At 42.6% G+C, this 25580-nt stretch overlaps 2 protein-coding genes across 5 annotated transcripts in view; one reads left to right on the forward strand and one right to left on the reverse strand.

The window, feature by feature from the left end:
- The window catches only part of LOC136852557 (PHAF1 protein CG7083), a 57837-nt gene extending 54941 nt beyond the window's left edge, over nt 1-2896 (forward strand). For all 4 annotated transcript variants that reach the window (XM_067127326.1, XM_067127325.1, XM_067127328.1 and 1 more), the window contains exon 9: nt 2505-2896. In XM_067127326.1, the coding sequence (XP_066983427.1) occupies nt 2505-2564 (60 nt within the window). In that variant the 3' untranslated portion in view covers nt 2565-2896. The remainder of the gene's footprint in view (nt 1-2504) is intronic.
- Nucleotides 1-25580, reverse strand: part of LOC136852556 (homeobox protein Nkx-2.2a-like) — a 221554-nt gene that overhangs the window by 192755 nt on the left and 3219 nt on the right. Inside the window, exon 2 of the mRNA XM_067127322.1 lies at nt 17964-18087. The gene's annotated coding sequence lies outside the window, so the exon portion shown is untranslated. The remainder of the gene's footprint in view (nt 1-17963; nt 18088-25580) is intronic.

Below are 25580 nucleotides of genomic sequence, written 5' to 3' on the forward strand. Positions count from 1 at the left end.
AAAACCATCAGTCAACTGCTAGAAGTATCCAAATGGCATTCCATCAGGCTACTGAAATGTGTATTAGTGATCAGACAGTGAGGAACAGGTTGCATGAACATGGCTTGAGGAGCAGACACCCTGGAAGACGCCTTGACATCACTCCCTAACACCAAGCAGCCCGTCTGGCACTTGCATGATCACCAGAATTGGCAGTTGCGTCACTGGCGGTCTGTTCTCTTTACTGATGGCCCAGGGAAGACATCAGCTGTGGTATCTGCTCCTTGATCCCAACTGTGAAAGACGTACACTCCTCATGTATGACTGTTTCAGAGATGAATTATGACCAAGCCTACCCACGATCGTTCAGCTGTGACTCACTGAAGAGGAATTATGAACACCTCTGGGCAAACAAGACCTTGATCGACGACCCGACAGACGACTACCATCTACACCCTCTGCCGGCCTAGACACTGCATGGCTGTTCACACCTGCCCAGGCATCACCAGAAGAATCCACAACCCGGGATCTCTTGATCGGAGTGCTGACATCCTTCCTCCAAACATTAATAGGCTGAATAGGAGACACAGGCACCACATCATGCCTCCTTTTAGAGAGGGGCCCTTGCGTATCCGAGTCTGCCGGATGAACACTATCACCCACAGCCATGGAGGAGGAGGTGGTTTGAACATCCCCTACATCCGTAGCCTTCTGAGGATGAACAAACACAGGAGAACCATGGTCGTGCAAAACTGATGACTTGGGAGCCACTGCCAATTCTGGAACATGCATCTTGACTGGGATGTGACTGACCTGGCTCAAAGAAGAAATGATCCTTCTTTTCTTGGCACTAAGCCCCTAATTCTCCAACACTTGACGGGAGCACGTACAGGGGACACAGGCAACTGCGACGTTGTCGGTGACAAAGAAGAAGAAGGCGCAGAAGATTTGTCTCTTCTTCTTACAAGCACGAATACATTTCTCCTCAATCACCGAATCCAGTCTCTTCAGGAAATCCTAAGACGGCACAGTAGGCAATATCATAGTAGCAGCAGGCTGTGATGTCACAAAGGTTGAGGAAGCCGAAGGTGATGTCACAGAGGGAACTGGCTGTGATGTCACAACAGACTAATCACACGAGGAGGCTGTTGGTACCACTAACACAAAACAAGGGGTGACCCATTATAATGCGTCCCGCTAGATGTCAAAGCACTAGATCCCATACATTGGAGGCCCAGGGTAGCAGGAACAGCCACAGAGGATGGTACTGGGTATAAGGAAGCCAAGCAGTGAGACAACAGGCCATCCAAGGTTGGTACTCCTGATAGGCCCAATGATGCCCAAACACTCGCCATCTGCGCATCAGAGGCTGCAAAGAGGGACAAAGATGGCAATGCCCCCCCCTCCCCCCAGGGAAAGAAGAGGCAGACAAAAATTCTCCCTAACCCCAATACAAATCATTGGAAGAACAGGAAGGGGTTGGGAAAAATCTAATACAGAGGGTGCAGCAACTGGAACTGGCCTTTCAAAAGAAGGGGCAGCCTCAAGAGGAGGCTGAAAAGATGGAGATGCAGAATCAACCAACAGGGCTGGTGTCTTTATTTTCCTTTTGTGCTGACCCTTCTTGGAGAACCTCTTCCACTGATCCACAGACCAAGAATGACATTCTTAACAAGGATTAGTGACATTACATACACGTGCTCTGTACCTACTGCACGCTGAACGTGGATCCGTATTCATGAAGGCTACGAAGTGAAAACAAGGGAATCCTCCAGCACCAAGGCACAACCTCTGAGGTTTATGGGAACCAGAGATGGAGCGAGCAGGGTTTTGTGTATTCATGATAAAGACAACTCTTCCCCACTCGCACACAAAACCTTCACACTGAAACACAAAGAAACACAGGCAAACAAAGAACCAGCTTTGGGGAGGAGAGAAAGAACAAGACGTCCTCACTCAAAGGCGGTAAGAAGAATACTGATACGTCACGAGTCCCAGCTTTGGTTGGTGGTTGTTCCACCTAACTCATGACAGAGGACTGATGATGCCACCAGTTCCTTGCATATACAATTCTATTGAATTTTTTACCAGTTCCAGCTGGTGCTGGATGATTTATCGTAATGTTAAGACTCCAGGTTTTTTCTGTGTATGAACAATTAATTCCTTAAGATGTTAGTTGGAGGAAACCGATTAAATTTAATTTTTTCATTCTTGAATAACTATCCCAGTTATGTCATAATTATTATCTATCCTGTTAGAATAAATACATAATTGTTTTGAACTCCATTTCAGTGCATGCTCCTTTAAATTTTGTGAGCAGTGTAGCTCTCCCCATTTGTGATACATACATTATATTGGCATCACTTCCATTACAGTCACTCTTCACCATTTATCTTTACTGTAAACCACTTTTTGCAATTGATTACACATTTTGTTTATAAGTCAAGTTTTTCTTTTCAAAAGATGTTGTATGTTACCCTTATTCATTCATTCATTCTTAATTAAAACATTTTTCTTTCTCTCAGGTTATGGCAAATGGACATATAGCTTCAGTAACGTTATATGAAAGTGAAGAGGCGGCATAGTACTGGATTTAAGTGAGATGTCGAAGTGATAAAACTTAGTGGTAGAGAATCACAGACAATTATTAATACAATATTGTATGAGAATTTGGTTTGCTTTAACCCTTTTCCCTTCCCAACATTATCTTAGAAAATGCAACCACTGTATTTGCGCAAATCATTGTCATGATTGATGTCATTTGTATCAGTGATCTTAATAATCATAGTTCCTTATACATACTAATGATATCTATACGCATAGTAGTGGTCAAGTTTCATTGGCAATGTGTACTTCCTCCATTTTAAGGCAAGGACAAATTCAATAAATTAAGGATACCAAAAAATACAGAAAAAAATCTATATATACAATATCTACATTATATATATAATCTTCATGCTTGTAGGAGTGATACCACTAAGAGTTTGTTTTGTGGATGATGTTCAATGTGCTAACATAGAAAGAAAATACAAAACTTAAAAAAGAAAAAAAAAGGGTTAATGCACAGTGCTGTTTGCCAGAGCAATACAAGAGGCTTTTATTATTCAATATTGTATTCAGTGACAGGTATATAAAGAAAGTTGCAACTTTTGTTCATCTTGCATAAATACAAATATGTTTTTAAGTTATGGTTGTGTAAACTCTAGTTTGGTTCTGTTTATAATGTAAAGAGGAGCAAAATGGAAAGACTTGCAAACTTTAGTTATTGTATTACTGTAATTCTGTATTACTACTGTATGTCTTAAGTTAAAAATCAATTTTGCACATTATCTTCCTAATGTGGAGAAATTTCTTCCTCACAGCAGAAAATATAAGGTACTGTATTTTGATACCATACAGTATTTGATAAATAATATTAATACTGTATATTTATATATATATCCATATATATATCTATATATATCTATATACTGTATATAACTATATATATCTATATATATATAAAATCACAATTTATCTGACCACAGTTATTGTGTTCAGAAAGGTAGTGCACGAGTGTACTAGTGTGTGTGTGCATATGTACGCGTGTGCAAGGAGAATGTGAACCTCATTTGAAGACAGTGATGACTATAGAAAAAATTAACATTTCTAAAGTCATGGATACGCTTCTTCTGTACCATGACAGTTTTGATTTCCATATTTAATTAGATTGTGAATTTTGTATTCTATGGAAGCTTACTAGGTCTGCATAACCATTGTGAGCTGTTCATATAAACTTCTAATATAATTAAAGTGTTTTTACATGAAACTTATCAATTGTTTGTTTTTCCAAAAGTATAAAATAAAAATTCTCCTGTTATTAGACGACTGCTTAGTGTAAATTTTATCAATGCTCACTTCAGTGTTCTTGATTAGTGATATGGCATCTCAGGAAGAAGAGGAGGCTACAAAACAGGTGGCATGGGGACAGATAAGGAATTGGAAATGGAATGGAATCTCAGCAAAACAGAAGGAAAAGCATAAATATGTAAGCAAAAGGTGCTGAGGAATGATTAAAAAGATGTAAAAGCATATACACAGGCAGTCAGTCACCGGGTTATGTCATTCTGAGTTTATGTCGCTTTTCAAATATATTCATAAAAAAATCAGTTCCAGGTTCCAGTGGATGTTCCAAGGTTATGTCGTCGTCTTGCGCCACAAAGGAACGGTAATAGTACAGCTACAATATAAAGTCAAACTTTGGAGGTTTTTGGATGCATACATCAGAATGCAGGTAAAATACTATACAGTGCACCCAGAGGATTAAAGGTAAGGCTTTCATTACTTTACTTCTCATTTTTATACATTTTTCTTGTGACATTCCGGGTTACAGAGCAGCCTAGGAAGGGAACCCCTGAAGTAACCTGGGACTGCCTGTTTAAGATGAAAATAGAAAATTCGAGTTCAAAATGAGCGAGATGCTTGACTGATGCCAGCAGTACTGTATATTGTCAGCTTTCTCAATGAAGATACAAACTGGAGGATTTTGGCATAACAGAGGGACCAATAGAAAAATTAACTACTGAAAAGCATAAAGGGTTCTTGGGAAAATGAAAATTGGAAAAGCCCCTAAATCATCTGAATTAACAAGTAATTTAATAAAGGTGGTAAGAAGGGTACTCATCCATGACCTTACAGAATATAGGAAAACCTGACAAAGGAAAAGTGGGAAAAGAGCTTTACGATAAAGGTAAAGGGGATGTACTGTACCGTGAAAATTATACAGGACTAAGACTATTTAACCACGTTATAGAAAGAACTGGAAAAGGCTGAGGAGAGTAAAAGTAAAGGGATTTTGACAAAGGAAAAATCTATTTCTGAGGGAGGCCCCATGTCACCCGGTGAAATTCCATACTAACACGAATTTCTAGGTATAAATATTGCTAAGCATACCAGAGAAAAATGCTTTCAGGAATGCTGGAGTTACTACCCCCAGATCGATTGACTTCCATATGGAAGACGTCGGTATAACCAAGGGTGAGTGAAGGAATCACAACCACAGAGCCACACTCGACAGACATCCCCATGTCAAAATCCCCCGGAAGAGTAGAGAGCCGTTCCAGCTCCCACGCTTACCCGCCCGCCAAGCGGCGACTCCAGCGCCACCTACGCCATTCCAGGCTAGCACCACCCCCGGGCTTGGCATGTGCAAGAAGGGGGGGAAACCAGGCCTTGGGAGGGTCACCGGGTGACATGGGGCCTCCCTCAGAAATAGATTTTTCCTTTGTCAAAATCCCTTTTCTGAGCTCGGCCCCATGTCACCCGGTGAAATAGTAACAGAGAACCATGCCAAGACTGCAAAGCTAAAAAGGGAAAATTTTTTTAAAAACAAGGTGATTTGAACAAAAAACACATGCTATGAAAAATAGATTTAATAATCATAACTCTCTATACAAAAGCAACCCATAACAGGTAAGGGCAACAACTTAACTTTAAGAACAATGCATAAAAACAAACTATAGACCAATCACAGGTGGAAAATGACACACCCAACAAGATAAAGTCACAGACAATTAAACGAACTTAAATCTAAGGGAAAAGAGAGACCTTACGATATAAAAAATCATTGAGGTACATGGAGCATAAATAAAAACAGATCCAGTACCCCTAACACAATCCAAATTCACAGCACATCAAAATACAATCACCAAGATAATCCAAACACGGGCAATAGTAACATCAATTATGAGGAGCAAGGCAGTGAGGCATGATTGAACCATAAGAGCAGGCAGAGAAACAAATGAGGCAGGCGGGCAGGGGGGAAAAGGAAGAGGATTAAGGATTATTTGGGTGGGGGGATGACACTCCCCACAGCCACTGCAGCAAATTTCAGGGCTTCGAGTGATTTTAAATAGTGGCGCTTAAACACTAGAGGTGATTTCCATCCTGTATACTTGGTAAGTTCAGCAAAATCCATGTTATGGAAATAATTGGTAGAGGTAGCTACCGCCCGGATATCATGAACCTTGGGGACTGAATCCAGGTTGGCTTGTTTAATAAAATATAGGATTTGCTGCCTTATAGCGTTCAAAGAAAGGGTTCCACCTTTCTCCCTGATAAAAAGAGGACCTGACTTGCACTGTGGAGTTCTAAGTAGGTAGGACCTCAAGGTATGAACTGGGCACAAGGACTGGTCCTGTGGAAGAGGCACCACCTTCCAAGGGGACCACCTGTCCTGAGGGTCTTCATTTTTAGCTAGGAACCTTTGATCAGGGGAGAGAAGGACTTCTCCGGATGGAAGGAAATCAACATGATCAACACCTCTAGCGAGAGCTGACAGCTCTGAAATTCTGGCACCTGAAGCCAAGCTAACCAAAAATAAGGTTTTCCTTAACAGATCCAGGTAAGAGCACTGTAAGTTGTCAATATCAGAGGCTAACTTAAGAACGTCGTTGAGGAACCACGTAACAGAATGTTCGTTAAGAGAATAACGTATAATTCTAGAATTTTAAATTTTCCGGGTCTCAAAAGAGCGCATGCTCTAGGGATTGATGAAAAGTATGAATCTGTAAGGTCAATTTGAAAACCATACAAAAATACCTTCTTCAAGGCTGATTTAGCTGTAGTAATAGTAGCCGGAGCAAGGCCTTTTCATACAATGACCTAAAGAAATTAATCGCTAAGTTAGTAGTCATAGTATGAGCTTCAGATGCCTTCAAGAAGGATGCTAACTTTTTGACCGCTGAATCATACTGCCTGAGAGTAGACTCTCTTTTATCCGATTCTAAAAACAGAGTGTTAGCGGGGTCAATGTTTGCTCCCTTATTAGCAGCGAACTTTACAAAGTCCATAAAACTAGGGCTTTCTGAATTCTTAAGGAAGCTGACACAGTCTTTGTTTGTACTACTTGGGTCAGTCTGGGATTGGGAATCTGATGACTCCGCAACTTGAGCTCCTGAAGTATAGGAAACCAGTTGCTCTTCGGCCAATAGGGGGTTACTAGAGCCAGTTGGCCCTTGAATGACCTGAGTTTGTGTAGTACTTTCAACAGTATGTTTATTGGGGGAAACAAGTAAATTCTCTTCCAATTGTTCCAATCTATGGTCATCGCGTCCGTGGCATAAGCCTGAGGGTCCAGGTTTGGAGCTACATAACAAGGAAGCTTGTGGTTGCTCTCCGTAGCAAACAGATCCACTTGGAGTCCCGGAACCCGGCGGCGAATCCAATTGAATGACTCTTCGTCCAGAGACCACTCCGACTCCAACGGAGTGGTTCTTGACAGGGAATCCGCCACCACGTTCCGCACCCCTGCTAGGTGGGTGGCTGACAGATGCCAACCGTGTTTGTTCGCCAGGGAGAAGATAGCTACCATCACCTGGTTTACGCGACCAGACTTGGAGCCGCCCCTGTTGATGCAATGAACCACTACAGCGCTGTCCAACACCAGCCTGATGTGAATGTGGTTGGTTGGGCGGAGCTTTTTTAGGGTTAGAAACACCGCCATAGCTTCTACGGTGTTTATATGGAACTGTTGGAACACTGTAGACCATGTCCCTTGTACTTTTTGTTTTGGTGAATACCCTCCCCAGCCGTTTAATAAAGCGTCTGTGTGAATCACCAGCTCTGGAGGAGGGAATTGAAGCGGGACTGACTTCAACAGGCCCCTGGCTGTGGACCATGGCTGTAGTCTCGCCTTCAAAATCCGTGGGATAGAAGAGACTCTGTCTCTGAGCCTGACATTGGCTCATCTCCGCCACACTCTGTTTATATCTGTTAACTTCGCTTTTAAGAGCAGGTCCGTCACTGAGGCAAATTGAAGGGAGCCGAGGACCCTCTCTTGGGACCGACGGGATGCTGCTTTGTCCTTCAAGAACCTTCTGGTAAGGGAGGCCATCTCTTTCCGCTTGGGTGGCGGAAGGGATAGCCTGTACGAAGACAGGTCCCACTGGAGGCCCAGCCACTGAAACCGGGACTCTGGAGTCAAGCGGAACTTCCCCCTGTTCAGCTGGAACCCTAACGATTCCAGGTACTTGATGACTATGGTCGTAGCCTTCCGGCACTCTTGAACTGTTGGAGCCCAGATTATCCAATCGTCCAGGTACGCTGCCAGGGAGATGCCCCGGGACCGGAGCTGTTGAACTACTGTCTCCGCCAGCTTTGTAAATATCCTGGGGGCTATATTGAGTCCGAAAGGCATGACTTTGAAGGAGTAGGCTTGTCTCCCTAGCCTGAAGCCCAGGTAGGGAGAGAAGTTCCGTGCAATTGGGACGTGATAGTAAGCGTCTGAAAGATCGATAGAGGTGGTGACGGCTCCACGCGGCAGTAGAGTCCGTACTTGAGCCACCGTAAGCATGCGAAACTTGTTGCATTTTATATAGAGATTTAGACGCGACAGATCTAGAATCACCCTTTGCTGATCGGAACCTTTCTTTGGGACCGTGAACAACCTGCCTTGGAACTTGAGGTGCCTTACTTTCTTTATTGCTCTCTTGTTGAGCAGTTCCGTCACATAGTCCTCCAGGACTATGGAGGAGGGTTGGTAGAACCTGATCAGAGGTGGGGGATCTTTGATCCAGCTCCAACCCAGACCCTTGGATACAATGCTGTGTGCCCAAGGACTGAAGGACCACTGGTCTCTGAACCAGTAAAGTCGACCGCCTACCTGACTGATCTCAGTGGGAGGAAGCAGGTTTGTTTCCTCTCCCACGGCCAACTTTTCCCTTGGAGGCGGAGCCAGGCTTGCCTCTGTATGGGGCTCGACCTCTGCCCCCCCTTGCGCTCCTATTAAGGCCGTGAAAGACCCCCCGGCCTTCATAGGTAGAATTGTACGCCGGGGAGGAGACGTATGAGGGTGCAACAAGAGATTGGGCTGGTTGGACCAGAACAAATTGTTGGGGTTGAGCCTTGGAGGTGGAGGGTTGGCCCACCGCCGAGACCGGGACTGCCTGAACGACTGTTTGATGAAGGGGTCGTTTATGGCGACGAAAGCGCTTCCCAGACTTAGACTGAGAGGTACCAGACTCTGGGGTTTTCCGCTTGTAGGCGGAGATGCCCCAACGAGAACGAAGGCTTTGGTTAGCTCTGGTAGCTTCGCCCAGAACACTTTCTACCTCAGCCTCTGGGAACAGGTTCGCCCCCCAGATAGAACTTTTCATGAGCTTGTTAGGCTCATGACGTATGGTGGCATCCGCAAAATGAGCTTATGCATTCCAACCTTGCCACCATAAAGTCATGCAGGTCTGACTGGAACCCTGCTAACAGGGATTTAGCCAGAACCTGAAACAGGCATTCCTCTGCGAAGGAGACGGCGGTTGCTTCCGTTATGCACAGGGAGCTCAAGGACCGGCCTAACCGAGACCGAGCATCAAACTCCGCCTTGAGCAAAGCTTCCGGGATCTTGGGAAGTTGCTCACTAAATTGGGAAGACGCACAGTCGGCGTCCAATTTACCTACTGTAAAAGTGGATGGAGCGTCATTCCAGAACTCATCACCTCCCGGGAATACTAGGGATGTGGAGTCTGTCTCCCTTAGCTGAGGCAAGGGTTTGCCGTCAAAGCAAGCCTGGGCCATTGCTAGAGCGACCTTGTTAAGGCAGGGAGTGGGTAATTTGTCCCCAAGGAGAACATGGTGTAATTCCCTTGAAAGGCGTCAATTTAGTATTGTCAGCCTGCCACCCGTGAAGAGTGCGCAGGAGAGCAGACTGTGCTTGGTCCCTTGGGAAGATCACTGTCTCCTTACGGACCTTATCCGAGCGTACCCAGGCTTCCTCCGTCAGCCTAACGAAGCCTGGGTAAGGGGGCAGGAGATCAGGAGGGAAAAACTAACTCCTCCAGGCGTCTCGTGCCAAGACCTTCAATTGTTAAGGTGTCTTCGTGCCGTATGGCACGAAGAGCAAAGCGCCACGGGTTCCCTACAGCGAAGGGAGGGAGGTCAGCCGTATCAGGGATCTCGTACTGTGGGTCGGCTCCGCCGGAGCGCGCCATACCCGCCAGTAGAGAATCGTGGCTGTGAAGCTTCTCCCCTATTTTGGAGAGCTTCGCGTCAACCTCCGCCGAGAACCTCTCGAGCAAGGAATTAGCAAAGGCCTCAGGGTCAAAGGCAGGCTGGCGAGGAGAGCTTGGTTTAGATGCTCTCTTACTCGCGCCAATGCCCGAGGTTCCTAGTTTGCTCCCGGAGGCCACAGGTGCTGCGACCTTGGCCTTCGACGGGGGGAAAGGAGATGCTTTCCGAGAAGACGAGGACTTATAGCCCTTCGCCTTCCATGAAGTCTTCAGCTTCAACTTGGGGACAGCAGATGGAGTCCTGTCCCGCAAGATGGAAGACTTCTGAAAACCTGAAAAGGAAGAAGCAGATGACGATGGGGAGTCAAAAAGGGCGCCCGCCCCCGTAGCCTCACTTACCTCTCTACCTACCTCTTGGTCTGGCTCCGTGTTCATAGGTTCCAGGTCCAAATCTAAGGCGGCGACGTCCTCTGAAACTCCCTCGTACAAAGGGTCTTCTTGAGGTGGCTGGGTAGCGAGTTGTATCTGCCGGATGATTGGGGCAGCCAATTCCGCCGGGACAGCAGCAGCCACCCGGGCGCCGGGGTAGAGCAGGTCCCGCAAGTTGGCGTCGAGGACGTAAGGACTCCCCGACGGAACGTTCCTTCCAAACCCAGCCACCCAGGCGCGGAGGGACTCAAGAGCCTCCTTCTTAGAGGACTCGACAGCCTGAGGGAGAGAGGGAAGTCACAAATAATATATTGTAGCAAAGGATAGGAACTACAACATAAGCACATATCAAACTGGGAAAAAACGTGAGTGACGGAAGGCGAGGGCTTACCGATTCGTCCTGGACAATGTTGACCAAGGCGAAGCAAACCTCACAGCCATCAGGATGCCAAACGATGAGTTCATCCAACCAGACCGCACAACCCGCGTGGGTCCGGCACACCACATGTCTGTAGGGTTGATGGAGGGTGGCGGTGCATCCTGGCTCCTCACAACGCACAGTCTGTAAGTGTAAAGAGTACATGAACCTACCACTCTAAGAAACTTAAACTAGGTAGGCGTGGGAATTTCAATCTACCACCGGAGTACTCCGGAGGGAAGAAAACCCCCGTCAAAGACGGGCCTACTAGATAATAAATTAATTAAAGCGGTAAGGTGTTCTCCGACCACCGGAATACTCCGGTGGGACGAGAGAACTGAGTCAACTGGGTCCTACCACAAGGGATGCCGGAATAAAAACGGCGGGACCCGAGGGCAGGATACCAGACTCAGAACAAGTTAATGACTAATGGCGGAGTGGGCAGCTCACTCCGCTAGTGGATATGCATACCTAAAATACAAGAGATGGTAACGAACTGGTAATAAACAAATACATTACACCTTCCGGAGTCCGGAGACACCCCCTCCGGAGATCGCCAACCTCTACCGCTAGAAAACAGAAGGAGGGTGAGGCAACCAACTACACGAGGCCACAAGGGCCGGAGAAAGTGCCAGTCAGCCCAACTAAAGTAATCTCGAATCAGGGAGAGGATGATGAGGGAAACCCAAGAATGTTTGAAACTCGTTCGAGAGCGAGTTAACGAAACAATAAGCCAAGCCCATTGCCACCGGAGATTTTTCCTGGGAGAGAACGAATCCCTCAACCAGGGAAAATCCCCAGACTCGGAGAAAACGTCCGTAGACGTCACCCGCACGAGAGGCAAGAGCTGGTTAGGGTTAAGAGGAGGGAGGGGGAAGGGTTGGTGGGGTAGGGAAGAGGGTAGGCCCGAACCAGTGAAAACAGGAGACTGGGGAAGATACTTCACCCGCTCAACTGCAGTCACACACCACGTCAAGTAAATTAATACTAGCTGTGAGAGGTCGTAGCCTACCTCAGGGGAAAGCGACCTAAGGACTCGCCAGCTCGTACCTAGTCATAGCCTAGGCCAGTACCTGCACCTAGGCATAGCCTAGGCTACCAGGTTGAGAGAAGGAAAGGGAGGGGGAGGAAAAAACGGGCAGAGAAATTTCCGAGACAGAAACCAACCAGAGGCGAACGTAAGAGAGGGATGCCATGACGGCAAAGAGGAGACACGCCATCAAAAGTTTAACCCTTCGTGAGAAGGAGAAGACAATGACTCTACCACTCAAACAGCGACTCGTGGAAGGAACGACAACAGAAACTCCCTCAACCTGAAGATTCCTACCCTACACCTAACCTAACTGGGGAGAGCGGGAGACCCAGGAAGCTATACTAGCCTAACATAAACATAGGGTATGATGAGGCTAATAACTAGGACCAGAAAATCACCACCGCAAATAAAATAAAATACACATAAACCATAAATGCTTGTGTTCGTGCAAGGCACATAGCCTAGTCGAGAGGAGCGTCAGTGTATTACCGATGCTCCTCCGTATAAATAGGGCAATAGACAATAACACCAGCACGACAATAAAATCATGATAAAGCAGTTAATACTGTCAATGGGAACACACCCAGGAGGAATAATGATAAGAATAGAACGACAAGGAGAAAACCCAAACAGAACAAGCTGGATGGGCAAATCTCGCGGTCGGCATGGCCGGCTGGGGGACGCCACGGCGTCATAACAACAACCGCACAAAACTTTAAAATAGCGATTGAACCAGCCAAACTTACCATAAAAACCCCACAAGGAGATGGTACTTAACTTGGTGACAGAAAAGCTGCTCGACGACATGCTGGGAAATCCTAAAACAGGCCAAAAACACGAGCACAAAAAATTTAAACAGTGAAGATCTCACATGCTAGAAATGGAATGGCGTAGGTGGCGCTGGAGTCGCCATTGGCGGGGGGTGAGCGTGGGAGCTGGAACGGCTCTCTACTCTTCCGGGGATTTTGACATGGGGATGTCTGTCGAGTGTGGCTCTGTGGTTGTGATTCCTTCACTCACCCTTGGTTATACCGACGTCTTCCATATGGAAGTCGATCGATCTGGGGGTAGTAACTCCAGCATTCCTGAAAGCATTTTTCTCTGGTATGCTTAGCAATATTTATACCTAGAAATTCGTGTTAGTATGGAATTTCACCGGGTGACATGGGGCCAAGCTCAGAAATACCTCTCAAGTCTGGCTTCATACCACAGAGGTCAACAACAGCAGTAGTCTTCAAAATGAGATAAGTAAAGGAAAAGCACCATTCAATAAATTAGAAAATATACACTTGGGGACTTTGAACAGGCATCTGATACATTACCAAAAAACAGGCATTATGAAGGCAAAGGGTATCAGAATGATTCAAACTAGGAATGCTACTCTATCCTGAAAACAGCAGCAGGTATGCCAGAAGAATTTTACATAAATGGTGGGGTGCTTGAAGGATCAGCACTGATGCCCTGCTCCTTATCACAATATTGGAGGAAGCTATAAAGGAGGCCTCCAGGAGCTGCTATTTGCAAATAAGTTAGAGTTAACAGCTGAATCTAAATAGGCTTATGTATAAAAGGTGGACTAGAAAGGAGAAAACTTAAAAATCAAGCGAAACAAAAGTTATGGTGATGGATAGGAAGTAAAAGAAAAAGTTACAAAAGTGACGCATAAGGTTTTGAGTAAGAACTCGGTTGCAGAATATATAAAAAAAACTAAAAAAAAAAAAAAAATTACGAGCATTTCTGTTATTCTAGAGACAGTGGACTATGAAGCAGGACTTGAGATGACTGAAAAAAAAGCTGCTGCATGGATAAACTGAGAAAGGAGGGACCAAGCCAGGCTATTGTTGTAAATCTGCCCCATCAATTGAGAGAGCAAAGATATGTGATTAGCACAAAACCCTTGCTAATCTATGCAGAAGAAATATAAGCAAAGACAAGGAGAAATTAGGATTTTGAATTGGTGTGACTGCAGAATATTAAGATTCATGGACAGACTCATAAGATCATATGACGAGTGAGAAAATGGGAGAATGTGAAGTCTAGTGTCTGGAAAATAAATAGAAATCTCAAAGAAGGATGAACACTTGGTCAGAAATGCAGTAAGCATGAACACAGCAGGATGAAGACATGTAATACAGGCCCCTGGAAAGCAAGGAAAAGGGGATAGATAAACACCTACTCTGAACTGATGGGAATTCTGACAGAAAGAACACAGGACAATCCATTTCATGTCTCACAGTAGCACTACAGAATTGCCAGTTTTAGGTCTAGTCTATGATATGCTTACACTGGCAACCAGACTTCACTAATAAATTATAAGAACTAATTAAGCTCTAGAGAAAATGATTATTGTATATAAAATCTTGTTTTTTAATTACTGCACAGAACAAGATGTTTACATAAAGTAATTATATTCTCTAAAGCTTAATTAGTTCTCATAATTATATTAGTGGAGTCTGGTTGCCAGCATAAGCCCATCAAAGGCTAAGCCTGAAAATTGGATCAGCACCCTTTCTTATAAGTACCAAATTCATTATCTTACTTAGATAAGAGGGTGATGGAGCTTTGGGCATGACACCAGGCACAGGAGTACAGTTACTCAAGTATATACATAAAATACTGTCAACCTAACTGAGGCTGTTGACAGCTTGACAGAAGGATGCAGGGACTGATGGAACCCAGTGAGTACAGTTCAATCCTGTGTTTTCTGTTAGAGATCAGGGGAACAAGGTTGGTAGGTTGCAATACTATCCAAGGATGGATGACATGGCTGTATCAATACTGTAACCCCCTTGCTAAAGAGGGAGACAGAAAATACATCTTCAGACTTCTGTTCAAACAGGTGCTTAGTTGCCTAGCTCTCCCGTGCCTACCAGTCCAGCACACTATTTGTTCTCTTCAACAATCATGTAAGGAGCACAGAAGAACAGAACCAGAATCCAAGGCATCTCCACCAATTGAAATCATTAAGTGGGATCAACAAAAGGAGCTAGGTAAAATTAACCGATAACCTTATGGCTAGGGAGAAAGTGTCCAGGGGTCTACAGGTTTCTCTTAAAGAAAAAGAAAGGATTCTGTAAGTCAGGATCCTGCCTCAATACCTAAAACTATAGTTGACTTAAACAGGGTTAGGAGTAACTCTAAGCCAAGTGCTGCAAAGAGAATACACAAAGTCTTTTCCTTGCAAAATGAGTGGAAATCCTGTTCAGAGGACACAAGGTCAAAAGAGAGGTGCCAAGCTCACCTTTTAGTTGCCTGGGGCTTAGTTAGGAAGCAGTAGGGGTACTGCAACCCGACAGAAGCACCAGTGGAGAAATGCCAGCATGGAAACCTATTTGTTCTATTGGAAATCTCAGCAGCAGAGGGGAGTGGGAATCCCCTAAAACCTCACAGAGGGAATGTGTTTGGTAGTTTAAGGCAACACAAAAGGAATCACGACGGACTGTCTATTCCTAGAGATGAGTTAAAAGTAGCCAGGAGGATAGAAGACTTGAACAAAATCCAGAGATGCAAGGAGAGATCTCTCATTTTTTCCAAAGTATGAATGGAGGAAAATTATCCCAAAGGCTATGAAAGTCCTGTTAGCTGGCATCGACTGCTAGGGAAGAAAGCTTGACTTGAAGAACAAAACCATCGAAGGAGTCATAGCCATGTAAGGTGACAATGAAAATATTCCATGTTCCCCTGCAGAAGAATGAGAAGTCAAAGCTTCCCTTCCCAAAGAAAAAGTCAAGCTTTGGGTCCTCTGGCAGGGAGTGTGGCTATTGTAAGAAGGTAGGGTAGGTTGTGTGTGTGAATGCTTCCTTCCCATAGGTAATAGAACAAGAACAAGTCTCACAGATGATGAGAGGTAATGACAGTGCAGTTCCTCTTCAACTGCCACTTGGGGGCCAAGAGAGATTCCCTTGAAGCAAGATTTAACAGCAAACAATGCATCTTCCTAACTCCACCTTGAGAATCTTCTGAGTCCATGCCATATGAAGAATAATCCAAAATTAAGCAAAATGGTAGAGAAGCGAGTAAACTGAATTATTCCTAAAAGGAGGGACAAAAGCTAATGAAAGCAGCATCTGTGTTGGAAGCAGGCTTGGGGAAGGACTCAGCCCAACTATCATCAGTGCTCTCACAGAGTCCCTTTCTCATCCACTTTCTCAGTTTAGAAGGCAGGATGAAGGTTTGGGTAAGAAACCATGAATCCTAAGGATACTGTAGGGAACTTGACACCTGTTGATGCCATAGTAATCACACTTCAACAATCTGAGCACAGAAATACCCAAACAAAACTCCTTGCCCTCCTGAGTAAGTAGGCGTCTACAATCCATGTGACTCAAAGTGGTTCCCCCATAACTGAAAGCCACACTTGAGAGGCAAGTTCCTTACACTGATACCCTGCCCCTAGCAAAATCCATGGAAAGAGAGACTTTCTAACTCAAATCCTTAAAGGAAGAGCAATTGATTCTTCATCTGCAAGTCTCTGCTCGGAAAGCTGTGTCCAAGTATGATTAAGGACAGAACAATGACATTCTACCATAACAGTAGGCTACAGCTTTAGCAAATTCAAACTCTTAAGTGGGATTGCTAGATGGAACAACAGGACCATCAGCCTTTAATGGCTACCTGGTACCAGGCAGTCACATTTGGCAAAGGCCCAGTGTAACAAGAACTCGAAAACAGGAGGAAGGAGGAAGGCAGAAACCATATTTCCTACTCCCAACTTACTGTCTCTCATTCAACCCACTGCTGCACATTCAGAAGTTGACAGCCAAAAAGTCTGTCCTATAACAGGGCTCTTGAACAACCACCAGAAACTGTAAAAAAGAATCAATGGATGTTGCAGAGCATGAACAACTCAGAAGGGATGGAGTATGCAACCACAAACACCATCCTGGCATAGTAAGAAGGTAGTGAAACCCTTACGCTCAAAACGCCTCCCTAGCACCTGTTGATCAATGGCAGGAATGGGATTAAAGAAATCAGAACCCATTGGAAGATGAGAGGAGACACAAGCAAAAGCATGAGCATTCTTGTGTCCACAAGAAGGAAGAAGAAGAGATGGAAGGGGTAGAGGAGCGTATATGCTTAATCAGCATTTTTAATCAAGATCCTCTCCTAGCATCTCAGAAGCTTCCCTGAAGAATGGGTAACACAAATGAACATAGCAACTGAAGCTAAAGTGACTAAAGGCATAGGAGATGCCTCCACAGAGAAGTGCTAACAAGGAGAGAACAGACCTACACCTCGCTTAAACGTCTTGCTGACAATAGTCACAAACTTTGTGACAAACAGAAAGCTACTCGTGGTAACTGGTTCAGTGAAAAAAAAAAGAAGGCTGGCGTCTCATCTACTGTACAGGAGGTGGGAATGCTCATGGGGAATCCTGAAGATAACGCAAAGGAGGATTCCTGACACTCCTCCATTCTTATCAATCTTACAACTGGGAAACTAGTTTTCAAAACACAAATCTTACAGTAAGGACAAAGGTTAAAACACTGTATGAACATTTCAGATCGCTTCAGACCTGAAGCTTATTATTAACATTTGTCTAAAGATAAACAAACAAACAAAAACCATCAAGATTCAATGTCTAGCATCAAGCAATGAGTTACTGCAGTACTGGATGAGTCAGCAGTACCCTGCCATTTACCTGTCGGCCACCAATTAACCTTTTTACCAAGCTTCAACCACCATTCCCCACACACACTATGGATGCAGTGCTTCCAAATGTAATACAGGCAGTCCCTGCTTATCGGCGGCATCGGTCTATGGTGCTTGGCTAGCGATGTCATTAACCAGATTTTCGGCGCTGGTACGCAGTTTGTCAGTGCCAATAACTGGTTAATGGCACTGTTAAGCGGTTTACTGGCGCTATATATTACCGATTTTCAGTTATCGGCAATTTTCGTTTAGCAGTGCTCGGCCGGGAAAGGAACCCCTGCCATTAACTGGGGACTGCCTGATGGCTTGCATTCTCATAAGAACAAATATGCACACAATGAATGTCTATTTATGTCTATTTAAAGCTACCATACAGAGTATTTTAAGACTTTTTTTTTCTCCTATACAAAAATCAGTGACTGCTTCCTAACCAAGTTTACTATTATACAGTTTGTTTTGTAGTGTTACTTACTCCAGTATGATGTCTACCACTCTATGTTGAGTTCGTTGTTCAGCACCATGCTCTGATGTTAGAGGAATTCACTGCATTTGATGTTAGAAGAATTCACCACCTTGGTCTGTGGGGTGGCTGTTCTCTGTAAATCATCAGTTACTTCATATCAGATTAAAATAATTAGAGAATAATAGAGAATAAACACTGCAATGTTGTAATAATACAATACTGGGACTTCTAACTGCCTTATAAAAAATAGTGTATATAGAAAAAAATTTAAAATTTTTAAATACATACTCTGTATCTTCCCTACATAATCTAGAAGTATACAAACCACAGCCTTTTATAAAGAAGTATCTTTTAGGGCAAGCTGGGAGACAGTGAGTGAACTTGATAACAATCATTAGCTGATGATTATGACGGGTGGGTAAAAAACATCACTCATTCACCTGTCTCTAAGAATTTTTCCTATGGCCTAAGGGACAAGCAGTGTGGCTGAAGTGGGAAATGTGATGATAAGCTCTGATTTGTATACTGTACCTAGAAAAAATACAAATTACCGGTACTTAAAAATCTCATATTTGTTCCTAAAGAAATATAAACTATCACATTTTATATAGAAGACTCACTCCTTGAGTAACGGGTTATATGTCAACTGACGAAGCTGAACAACCCACCCAAGAAAGGCAACAATCTGAGTCAAGATTGTGAGCAAGGGATGCAATGACTCCTTTAACCTTCCATCGGGTCTGGCACTGTGATAACAGAGAGTTAGGGGCCTGGCCCTGAGTGAAGGACAAGAGCCCCACTCTAATAAGGAAAGGTTTACAGAACCATGAGATCCCTATAAGTGATTACACACTAGAATTCAGTTATTCCGGCTAATAAATATGATGTTTAGAAAAAGTTCTATACTGTCCTGCTCACTTCCCCTTGTTAGGGAAGAGCAGAGGGAGATGCATCTTAGACTGGATGCTCAAAAGTGTAGTTACCTATATTTAGCCTGATCCTAGCTGATACTTTGTCCTGAGTGCTGTTCCAGAAGGAGGAAGAGAAGAAGAGCCCAGTCATTGCATTCATGCCTCAAGATTCACATACTAAGCTAAGTGCTCATGCAAGATGCTCGTCTGTCCAAATGACGTTAAGTCTATACAACCTGTTGAGCAACCACCACAGGTCCCAAAGAAAAGGTATCCACAGACTTGTGGGTAACATCCCTCAAGTAAAATAAGGTGAAGGTTATCTGTCATCTCCAGACACCTGCCCTCACTGCATGGCAAACTGAGAAGTTACTCTGAAGGACAGATGGGGGTCCCACAGCCCTCTGACTTCATGAAGAGTCATTAGCTCGTTTGACTACCTCAAGAAGCAAGAAAAAGTGTTCCTGAGCACCACCTTTTTATTCTTACTGTACTAACAAAAAGGCGCTGACACTCCAGAGGAAGAATTTGGGATCTTTTCAGATAGTATCAAACGGCACTAACCAGGAATAAAAGCATCTTATTCTGGGTCACCACCAACTAAGTCTGAAAGGGAGGGGATTGGGAAACACTAATCTCTTGTCAGAGAGAGAGAGAGAGAGAGAGAGAGAGAGAGAGAGAGAGAGAGAGAGAGAGAGAGAGAGAGAGAGAGAGAGAGAGAGAGAGAGAGAGAGAGCACTAATTCCCCAACATACTTCACTGAGGCTAAGGCCAGCAAAAAGATGGTTTTAAAAGTGAACTATCCATCCAAGGCCACCCACAAAGGCTTGTAAGACTCTTGTAAGGGGGATATTATTGCTAAAAACTCCTCACAGGCATTGAAAACTCCACAGACGAGATCCAAGCCTTTCAGTATGGAAACCTGGCTCAAGGCTAAGTGACCTCAATGGCTGAGAAGAGTTTGTCTTGGCAAAGGTGAGTGCAGAAGCCTGTGATCCACTAAAAAGAAGCTCTGACAAGAGAGACACCACTACTATGACACCTATCACAGATGGCAGCCCACATTTTGATACGTGTTTGATGAGAAACAACAGAGGTATACAGACATTTCCCTTGCAGTTCTACAAGGCTTTTAAGTCTCTCTCACACGACATGTAGGATAACAATATTAAGTTAACAGAGGAGAGTGGACCCCAGGGGAATCTCTCACAGTGGCCCAGCCAGGAGAGTCAGCAGATCTGGATATCACTAAGCATTAGGCCAATGCAGAACAACTAAGGTCATCCTGAGAACCAAGGTGATCCAAACCCTATTGATCATCCAGTGAATCAGGCTGAATGACTGAGAGGTATATACATCCAGACTGATCCAGGGGTGCTGGAAAGCATCTTCCATCACTGGCCAGGGATCTGGCATGGGAAACAAAACACCAGAAGTTTCCTGTTTGCATGACAAACAGGTTCAGCATCAGAGAACTTCAGAGCTTGAAAAGTCTCTGCGCTATTCAAGGATGTAGGGACCAGTCTGCCCCTACAATCTGACTCCAGTTACTATGCTGGTCTGGCAGAAAATTCCACGTGCCAGGAATATAACTGGCTTACAGCTTGTTGGCATGGCAAACTGCCCACTTGTACATCTGCAGTGCCAGGTTAAAGAGCTTGCTCAATCTACTAGAAAAGGAACTCTCTGACCTGCAGATCATAGTTCACTTGGCCCAAAACATCACACACAAGCAGAGACCACAGCAACCTGAGTAACAGTCTTGCTTAAGGAGCACACCCAAGGACAAATTTGACAAATGGAACTGGTGCCAGGTGTGGAGCCATGGAAACCACCTTGAGATTACTATGCTTACAAATAGGCATGATAATCTCTCAAAAGTGCTGCTCAAATTTGGTATGCTGAGGTTCTGGAGGAGAGGGCCCATCCAGACCCATCGAGTCTCAAAAGCACAAGCTGGTTACTTTCCCCCACAAGAAAGGAAGACACACCTGTCTGTTCCCTTTCCCTCTCCTAGAAGAATGGTGTTCAGTTGGTACTATGTGTACCCAAAGAAACGCCATGCGCCATCAAAGTCACACCCTTCAAATAATGTTCGGAATCACAGTCAACCACCATTTGCAACTCCCTATACTCAAAAGGCATAGGGGACAGGGTACATGTGCTGCCCTGTACATACACCCCAAGCTTGTGGAGAACCACAAGCTCCAAGAGAGGTGGCATTTCCATGTGTGAGCAGATCCTCTCTGTGTTGGTGTGCCCTGAGAGGGGTTCTATTACAAGTGAATCCAACCTCAGCACATACACTATCCGAGAGTCTTGTAAACACCCAACAAACAGGCATACTTTGGTGAGTACACCTGAACCCCCATATTCACGGGGGACACATACCACAACCGCCCACAAACAGCTAAAATCCGCGAATACTTAAAACCCTCACTACAAATGCTTATAACTGCCTATCTTGAAAGTTCAAATACCAAATGTATACTTACAGTATCATCCTACATCAAATATACCTTACACTATTATCCTATTGCTGTAGTATTAATCTTTGAAATTATATTATTAATATTTCAAAGTCATCTTAAACATTTTACCTTAAAAATATATACATATGTACTTCTAACCCTTCCAATCAATAACAGAGAGAGAGAGAGAGAGAGAGAGAGAGAGAGAGAGAGAGAGAGAGAGAGAGAGAGAGAGAGAGAGAGAGAGAGAGAGAGAGAGAGAGAGAGAGAGAGAGAGAGTTGCTTGCATCAGTTAAACAATTGAAAATGTCATTAATACAGTATACTGTACTGTATATTATATCTCTCTATCAACCACCCTCCCTTTCTATCTATCTATCTATCCATCTCTCACCTTGGTGAGAGAGAGAGAGAGAGAGAGAGAGAGAGAGAGAGAGAGAGAGAGAGAGCACTGAGTAGGCAACACATATTTGACCAAGGGTGGGCAACACTCTCTACCCTTTGAGTCAATATGTCAAGATATTTGACATATTTGTCAGGTTACACCCCTCCAAAGCTTTTGGACAAGACTGGGAAAAAGATGAGGGAAAAAATATATTGAACTAAAATCTTACTAATTCACTATATAATTTCTTTAATGAATTGATATTTTGCTGCATTTACATTAATATTATTTGAGTGAATCATTTATTTATCATGCAAAACAATAGACATACATATTATATATGCATAAAAATTCTCCCATCTCAGTAAGAGAGAGAGAGAGAGAGAGAGAGAGAGAGAGAGAGAGAGAGAGAGAGAGAGAGAGAGAGAGAGAGAATTATTATTTTTATTATTTAATGTTATTATTTAATCTTATTAAACTTATTTGAAAATTATCATAAAATGTGTATGTAGGTACAGTACAGTATTTAGTCACGAAAATATGAAAATACAGAACATTGTTCTACAAAAAAATCTGCGAATAGGGGACTTTCCCGCAAATAATTTATTGCTAGATTCCACAGCAAAATCCGTGGATCGTGAGTCTGCAAATAGCAGGGGTTAACTTATCAGAAGAAAAGCCTACCCCACTATCTACATGCACCTGAAGCCATGTTTTTTAATGGAGTAATTTTCAAATTGTAGTTCAGCCTAACACCTGCACTCTATCTTTTTTATAATCTAAACAATCTAACACCTGCACTCTATCTTTTTTATAATCTCCACAATCAAATTAAATAACCCAATGATCAATGTTTTGTAAGATATTTTCATTAATATTAGAGTATACCCTACCTTGTTTTATCTACTATGTAGTGTACTGTACTATCATAAAATTTTAGAACCCTCAAATTTATCAGATCTGTTTTTTGTGTGAGTGTCTATTCTGTCTTTAGCTGTGAAACTTTGAAGTTCATTGATTTCCAAGTCTTTTACAATCAGGAATATTGTACTAAATCTGTTTGATGAAAATAAAAATACTGTACAGTAATCATTCAGATAATAATGCTAACCAAAAATCAGATACATAATTTTTTGTTGATTTAGCACAACTAGAATAACTCCATGCTACTTTAGATTACATTGCATACCAGCCCCACTTAACAACAGTAGCTGTTTAACAACCATTCCGACTTACAACCAGGTTCCTGACCAGTTGGCTTTATATTGAGTACAAAAACAGTACAGTCCTCAAACTGCAATTTCTGTAAGCAGTCTACGTTTGAATGACTGTTTACCCTCTCTTTTCTCTCTTCCTTTGTGTATGGTTAGGTTATTTTATTCCAAGTTTTAATAAAGGTAATATCCCTTAAAAAATGTGATTAATATTATTGTGTTTATCAGTAAACACTGCACTACAGTAGGTGTATATACTTACCAGTAAGTGCATAGTGCCAATGTGCACAAATACACATGCAGTATATATGTGTAAATGATGTGTACACATATATATGCAGGCTAGCCAAAAACATGGTATATAATTTATGTAACTTAATTACATATTTCATTTGCCTTTCTATAGACAGCTTACATTGCCTTTTCCCTTAAGCAGACAGGCCTTCTGTGTTGGCTCTAACTGTCACTTAGCCAATTCTACTACCGGTGCTCCTTGTCCAAGATGATCAACCTGACTCTATGCATATACAGTTTCACAATGATAGTATCATCTACCTTCCACGTCTGCTACTTGGGAGTCAGGACCCCCTCCCCTCCCCTCCCACACCAAACTCCCATCTCCTCCATCTCCAATGGATTATTCAGACAGTGATGGTGAACTTTTCTGTTAAATATTGCAAACAAAAAACAAAATCCCTGGGTAATTGTAAGACATCTTTCACATTCACAACTGACCCCTGATTCCCTTTTCTTGCTGAGAGCAACCAGATTTGCTGAACAGCAGCACCAATATGCAGTACATGTGCCTCACTGTAGAACTTCTCAGTTCCAGATGTCCTTTATTCCTTACACCATTGGACTGTGGAACAGTCACTCTGAGGATATCGTGTAATTGAAACTTCAAGCGAAGATGCAATGCATTACTACCCTAATACTGTTCTCCTTGCATTTTAATACATTATCAATTAATTTGTTAATTCTTTTTTAATAAGTGAGATCTCTTCTCTCTATATTTCCCTTTACCTCCTCTTACTTCTTACTAATGAACACCATATTCTTTGAAAGTTTGAATTTCAGGTCATTGGCCCCTGCGGGCATGTTCCATATGAATAGGGTTCATCTTCTGAATAATAATAATAATAATAATAATAATAATAATAATAATAATAAAATAATAATAATAATAATAATAATATAATAATATAAAAATATATTAATAATAAAATAATATAATAATAATAAAAATAATAATAAAATAATAGTAATAATAATATTAATAGTAATAATAGTAATAACATAATAATAATAATAATAATAGTAATAAACAATAAATAAATAATAAATAAATAAATAATAAAAATAAAAATAAAAATAATAATAACAATATAATAATAATAATAATAATAATAATAATAATAATAATAATAATAAGTGTATAAACATTAGATTTTCGGTAAATCTAATTAAATAAAGCTACCCGAATGTGCACTCACTCACTCACTCTCTCTCTCTCTTACGGTACTTTTAATTCACATTTATTTAATGCTGTACAGCACTGTACTCATTACATTTACTGTAATCTTTACATGCATAAATTTTTCTGTCTGTGCATGTGGATACACACATGTATGCACTGCATTAAGGAAAATACACACTGCTTTTGCTTGCTTTGATCTCTCTCTTTCTCTCAGTATCAGAACTTTCATTCATAAAGACTTTGTAGGAATGAGGGGTAAGCAAACACGTACTAAGCGCACAGGTCCCTTAATGCAATGCATACTTGTAAGTATTCACATGCACGGACTGAAAAAATAAAATAAACGTACAAAATATTACATTACTGTAGCCACTGCCATACTGTACTGAATAAAATAGGTGACAATAAAAATACTGTACATATGAGAGAGAGAGAGAGAGAGAGAGAGAGAGAGAGAGAGAGAGAGAGAGAGAGAGAGAGAGAGAGAGAGAGAGAGAGAGCATCATGCATACATACATGACTGCATACATGTGTATACACAAAGTCTAGCCTACATGCTAGATTCAGAGATCAACTTTACATAAAAAAAACACTATCATTTACATAAATGTATTTAATCAAACTTACTACAAATCTTTCTCTAATACAAAACTTTTAAGCTATTTTTTAATTTTAAGAAATAACTTTCTTTGTTTTAATTGTGTACAGATTGAAGCACTCATAAATTCTGTGTTATCTACTAAAGATGGAGAGGGGTTGTTCCATGCCATATCGCTTACCAACTGGTCATCAAGTGAGGCGTATCTGTACTTATAGGGTTTAACATTCCACTGAAATTTTACATGCTTCTGTAACTGACCACTGAAATTTTACAAGCTTCTGTAACTGACCAATGAAATTTTACAAGCTTCTGTAACTTACCACTGAAATTTTACAAGCTTCTGTAACTGAAATTGACATGGAAATGTACTTTGGTTGTAACATTAACTTACTGCCCCACACTTACACACACAAATTTCATTGTGGGACAGTAGCATATACTGGCAAATATTCTATGATATTGAAATGGGGAAGTAGCAGTCTATATACCACAGCTATATACAATACTATTTGCTAGTGCTCTTGGTCAGGTTAGGAAGGTAAGGTCCTGGTGCTCCAAGTTAGGTTA

The sequence above is a fragment of the Macrobrachium rosenbergii genome, chromosome 25 (genome assembly GCF_040412425.1).
Source record: "Macrobrachium rosenbergii isolate ZJJX-2024 chromosome 25, ASM4041242v1, whole genome shotgun sequence".
NCBI lineage: Eukaryota > Metazoa > Arthropoda > Malacostraca > Decapoda > Palaemonidae > Macrobrachium > Macrobrachium rosenbergii.